General features: G+C 42.2%; 1 protein-coding gene across 1 annotated transcript; it reads right to left on the bottom strand.

Annotated features, from left to right (window-relative positions):
• Positions 1-3,308: 3,308 nt before the first annotated feature.
• Positions 3,309-5,625, bottom strand: LOC138957303 (microfibril-associated glycoprotein 4-like; the record flags this gene model as incomplete). Its single annotated transcript, XM_070328436.1, is given in 2 exon segments — positions 3,309-3,759; positions 5,458-5,625. Coding segments are annotated over 2 exon segments (383 nt in total), but the record flags the coding sequence as incomplete, so codon positions are not given.
• Positions 5,626-6,103: the final 478 nt, after the last annotated feature.

The following is a 6,103-nucleotide window of genomic DNA, read 5'->3' as shown; positions in this document are numbered from 1 at the left end:
GACTGCAGGTTGAGAGTTTGTATTAACATGAGTAAGCATTTGACTGCAGGTTGAGAGTTTGTATTAACATGAGTAAGCATTTGACTGCAAGTTGAGAGTTTGTTGTTATTCCATTGCTTTCAACGACACTTCTTTAGGGCAGCCATTCCTAGACCAACAACAACGAGGGTCCCGTCTTGCGAGTAACGTGGGCCGCGGTTCACACACTCAAAGTGGGTGCCACCTAGAGGGGAGGGAACAGAACGCGAGCTCTGATTCGTTGAAATCACAACACATCTCGGTTTCAACCAATCCAACATTGCGGGTGGCTCCCGTTTGGGTGGTAACTTTCTCGTACACCTGAGCCAAGGAACCCTAAACATTAAATACCAGAATTATATTCTTCTACTCGGTGTGTGTGTGTGTGTGTGTGTGTGTGTGTGTGTGTGTGTGTGTGTGTGTGATTGTTCTTTGTGTGTGTGATTGTTCTTTGTGTGTGTGTGTGATTGTTCTTTGTGTGTGTGTGATTGTTCTTTGTGTGTGTGTGTGTGTGTGTGTGTGATTGTTCTTTGTGTGTGTGTGTGATTGTTCTTTGTGTGTGTCTGTGCGTGCGTCTGTGTGTGTGTGTGTATGAATGTGTGTGCGCGTTTGTGTGTGTGTGTGATTGGTCTTTGTGTGTGTCTGTGCGTGCGTCTGTGTGTGTGTATGTGTATGGATGTGTGTGTGTGTGTGTGTGATTGTTCTTTGTGTTTGTCTGTGCGTGCGTCTGTGTGTGTATGTGTATGAATGTTTGTGTGTGTGTGTGCGTGTGTGTGTGATTGTTCTTTGTGTGTGTCTGTGTGTGCGTCCGCGTGTGTATGTGTATGAATGTGTGTGCGCGTTTGTGTGTGTGTGTGTGGAGAAAAGCGACTACAGGAATATTTTTGTCTTTTCTCCATATGCAATTTTCTTCTCAAAGTAGAGTGAAGAAGAAGAGAAGGCGTAGAGAGCAGAATATATTATCTAAGTTAGTATTGAAACTGTGTGGAATTAAGATTCACACTCTAAAATCATATTTGTTCTTTCTCTTAGTAAATGGTTCGGAGATGGGTATCATACAGTACTTTTCCATTGTTTAATTGGCTTTGACACGATCGTGACGGGATATGAACCCTAGGTCAATTCTCCTGTCACAAACTCCCTACCCTTTTATTTGTGCACGTCAGCGATGGCATTGCTTTTCTACATCCACCCCTCCCCAACCCCCTTTTCCTGTTTGACCTGATTCTTTACTTATATGTTGCTGTGCTTTTGTTTATAATACTTGTTACACACAGACGAACACACATACATAGACACGCATACACATATACACACACACACACACACACACACATATACACACACACACACACACACACACACACACTCTCTCTCTCTCTCTCTCTCTCTTTTCTTTTCTGTAGCTTTTATATCATTCTTTCTTTTACCCATGTATTCGATATAAATATGTATTCTGTATTCATTTGTTTAGTAGAATGTAGATTTTATGTTTATCATCTACATATGAGAAGCCTGTTGAATATACACTGTGTTTGATTGTGGTTAACTTGTAACTGCATACATTTTTGGTGTGACATGACTATTTTGTGAGGTAATGGTCAGAGGTTTTGCACTTTGTTTACAGTGTTGATAACCAATGAGTGTTTGGTATTAAATGATGCGTCATAGAATTTCCATTTTATTGATGTATTTCTTTATAGCGTTTTTGATGTAGTTTTCTCAGTACAGGAGTTTTTGTGTATTTTTGAGGGATTTTAACTGTAGCTTCTATGGAGGCTGACAGCAGCCTCGAAACTCTCCCCCCTCCCTCCCCATTTTGTTCTGTGGTCCCAGAGCAACGTTTTCATTGGTTCTTTAGCGGTGACGTCAGGGACAGTCACGAAAGGTATATAAGCTGTTAGTTCTCAAGGTTCGGGGGAGTCTTGGCAACCAACCTGGCTTAAGTGTCTAAATGGTATGCCGGACTCCCCACTTGGAGTTGCAGCATTGCTTCTTTGGGAATGGTTGTGGGAGGATCCCAGCCTGAGTGCTGAGAGGTGTTTGTTGTCATCTCTGGGTTGTCCTCCGGGGTCTGAGCAACCAACCTGGCTTAAGTGTCTAAATGGTATACCGGACTCCGCCCTGTGGACTGAACTAACAGGGTTAAAAACAAACGTTCCGCAGTCCCAGGTTACCACAAGGCGAGTAAAGTGACGTCGCTTTACTCTTTTACTTTATTTTTACTCAGGCCCCGAACCACTGCCCAAATTTTCAGCCATTTTAGGACATAGGATATTTTTTTTAGTAGCGTATTTTGCTAAGGGTACCTATGGGTCATGCCCAAATTTTCATCCATTTTAGGACTTAGAATATATTTTTAAGTAGTAGGAAAATTACAGGAATAGAGTGAACCAATGTACAGATATACTTTCTGAAAAGAACCTACGCCTTGTATTGAGTTGTTTTCATGATTTGTTTTGATTCAATACAATTTTGAACTTCACCTGCCTCTTCTTCTATATATATATATACGACTTGTGTCTGTGTGTGTGTGTGTGTGTGTGTGTGTGTGATTGATCGCCATGCACGGCCAAAGTTCTCGATGGATCTGCTTCAAATTTGGTGGGCTTATTGACAGAGACCCCGGACACAACCTGATCGATGAGATATTTCAACACGTGCTCTCAGCGCGCAGCGCTGAACCGATTTTCGTTTTTCACTGCACGTTACTATTTTTAGATCTCCCTTCCTTCGTGCGCCGGCGTCAATCGATATTCCCTTTTGTACGTTACTATATTTAGAAGGTCACTGCACGTTACTATTTTTAGATCTCCCTTCCTTCGTGCGCCGGCGATGCCGGCGTACACCCGGCAAAGCCGGGTCCCCGGCGACGGCCGGGTATTCGGCTCTACTTCTTCCCGGCGAAGCGGGTAATCATCTAGTGAGTTTATATTCTGTGTGTCTGCTTGTCCTGTCGTGTGATTGCCATCCTGACAAATGACCTTCAAACACGTATAACATCTAAGACACAGACAGTTAGAGTTAATGTGAAGCTAAGACCGCTCGGCTTTACATGTGTGTGTGTGTGTGTGTGTGTGTGTGTGATTGTTCTGTGTGTGTGTCTGTGTGTGTATGTCTATGAATGTGTTTGTGTGTGTGTGATTGTTCTTGTTGTGTGTCTGTGCGTGCGTGTGTTTTGTGAACATGTGTGTGCGCGTTTGTGTGTGTGTTTGAAATGTTATTCCTAACACATTGATAAGGCCAATAGACGAATTCAAAAAATAACACTGTTGGGTTTGTATGGATTGTGAAAGAGTGAATACCCTTGCTTTTACTGGGACAAACATTGGAGGGGCCAATCATCAGCGAGGGGTGTGTCTGAAACTGTACACGTAGACCGGAGCACGTATGAATTTATTTGTCTGAGAAAAAGCAAGGGTTTGACTCTTTCACGACGCACACATAGCCAACAGAGTTATTTCTGAACAACGTCATTCGCACACGTTAGAAATGAGATGATTCTTTTCTTCCCAAGTGTCAGTGGTTAATTCCGAGTCTGACGGACCATGAGCTCGAAGTGGACGAGAAACAAATCGTCAAAAGAAGACCAGGCGGCCGCTCCGTCCATCACGCTGTTGGGGTTGTCATAGCAACAGCCATTGTGGGCGTACACCCACCACCCACTCCGACACCCACTGCACCCATCCACATGGTCGTTGCCAGCGAAGCGGGCGTTTCTGAAGGAACTGAGGGCATCCCCTGTGTGAGACAAAAAATGTACACAAAACAAACAAACAAACAAACAAACAAACAAACACACAAACAAACAAACAAACAAACACACACACACACAAACAAACACACAAACAAACAAAAAACAAACAAACAATCAAACAAACAAACACCAAACAAAAACATGTGTGGCTTTAACGGTTAGTTCTTGTTACTCAAAGTAAAAAAGATCCCAACTACCATTAATATTTGTTCATGTAAGAATATGATTTACAAATGTTAAGGTAATTGTAACAGTATGATCATTTCAGAGTAAATACTTGTTGTGCATTTAATTTGTGCTTGTCTCTTTTCTATTGAAAAGCTAAAGTGATGGACGTATACTGATACTGAAAGCGTTTATGTTGTAGGTTGTGTACTTGGTTAATAGCACAGTAAGCCTCCCGTAAACCATCACAAATACTGTCAGGCTTTTGCACACAGTACAAACAACCTTCCATTTGAACGCTCACCAAACGGGAACACCATAGGTGCCCTACGTAAAGAGCGAGCAATTTTCAAAGAATTAATTTTGCGGATTGTCTCTTAGACAATCGGACCGTGGTGCGTTTTGGCGCTAGACCTAACTTTTTAAAATCTAAATAATAAATAGACAGCTTGTTACACAAACATTCTTAAATCATAAAAGAATTATTTTTTCATCAAGACAAGATCAGTACAATTCGAAGTTTTGAAAGTTTGAAAAAAGAAAATCCCGGAAGCAGGGTCACGCAAGGTCGTGGTTCTTGTAGCAGACGACGGTGTATGCCTATCGCCAGTTCCACTGAACAGTCAAAAGTCATCGCTAGAGTTCTTGTGAACTACAGCCGTTTGTTTCGTGCATAGTAAGAGGTACACAATAACGTGCTATTGCAGATAAATTCACATCGTGTCGCATTCAAATTACAAACTGACGACTACATTGTGAAAAAGGGAAACTGGATCACATGGGTTCACGATGGCTCAGGGGTAAGATAAACCACGCAAAAATAAATTCTTTGAACATTGCTCGCTCTTTACGGAGGGCACCTTTTCAAGCGGTGAGTGTTTAAATGAAAGGGTGTTTGTACTGTGTGTAAAAGCCTGACAGTATCTCTGTGATGGTTTACGTGAGGCTTACTGTGCCTTTTAATGTGTTGCTAGGTGTGTGCTGTTGTCATCACATCTCTCTACAGCTACACTGTAGGCATATCCCTCTAAAATACTCAGTCTTCCTAAATCACAGAACTAAGCAGAAAATAACCGTTTAGTCTCGTGCAAAAAGAAACGATTTGAAGAAAATACAAACCAGCAGTTCCTACAATTCAGTTTGGAGCAGACAGTTACCGTCTAATCTTGTGCAAAAAACCCACGCCAATTGATTTAAAGAAAATACCAACCAGCTGTTCCTTCATAGCAGTTCCAAGCACACAATTACTGTTTAATCTCGTGCAAACAAAAATGATTTGAAAACAAACCCAGCAGTCCCTTCAATGCAGTTTGGAGCAGACAAATACCGTCTAATCTCGTGCAATGAAATTGATTTGAAAACAAAAACAAACCAGCAGTTAGTGCGGAGCAGACAATTACCGTTTAATCTCGAGGAGAAGAAACTGTATTTGAAAAAAATACAAACCAACAGATACTCCAATGCAGTTTGGAGCAGACAATTACCGTTTAATCTTGTGCAAACAATTAAATACAAACCAGCAGTTCCTTCAATGAAGTCGGTGTAGCGCAGAGCATAATCGGCGGCGCTCGAATCCACTGAAAATCCAGAGTACCGGGCGTAGTATGTGTTCCCATCGTCAGCCTCGACCTTTGCCCTCAGTTCGTACGTAGCTGATGACGTCATGGCGTGAATGACGTCTAGGCCTGGACATAATAGAAATAAAACACCATGTAGGCTGTCCGTTTGGAGTCTCTATGACTAATATGAGACCTGGGCTTTCGATGATTTCAACCAAAGAGAGTGTGAGAACTAACTGCTGTGTCTAAAGTAAACGTAAAACAACCTGACATTCTTTTCATTTAAATATTCTTTGTTTCGTGTTTTCCCCCTTCCATTCAAGTCTTGTCCCAATCCCATCTCCATCTACCAACCCAAATCCCCCCTCCTCCCCCGCACTAACGTAGTATTGGAGGTGCCGCACCGAGTAACCATACCAAAAATATCAGTGCATTCGGATTATTTCGATTTGTTGCGTTTTGGCGGGAGGTGTTGGATACAGTTGGGGCCCAGGCGGGGAGTCAACAGATGCTGTTGAAAGTTAGCATTTGAAAGCGATGTTTTGGCTATCGCTTTGATATATAAAAGTAAATTTGCTGGGTAAGGTGGTGAGGGAGAGGGTCT

Source organism: Littorina saxatilis, unplaced genomic scaffold (assembly GCF_037325665.1).
Source record: "Littorina saxatilis isolate snail1 unplaced genomic scaffold, US_GU_Lsax_2.0 scaffold_2710, whole genome shotgun sequence".
Classification (NCBI taxonomy): Eukaryota; Metazoa; Mollusca; class Gastropoda; order Littorinimorpha; family Littorinidae; genus Littorina; species Littorina saxatilis.
Note: the sequence above shows the minus strand (reverse complement) of the source record. Positions and strands in the feature narration are given on the sequence as shown.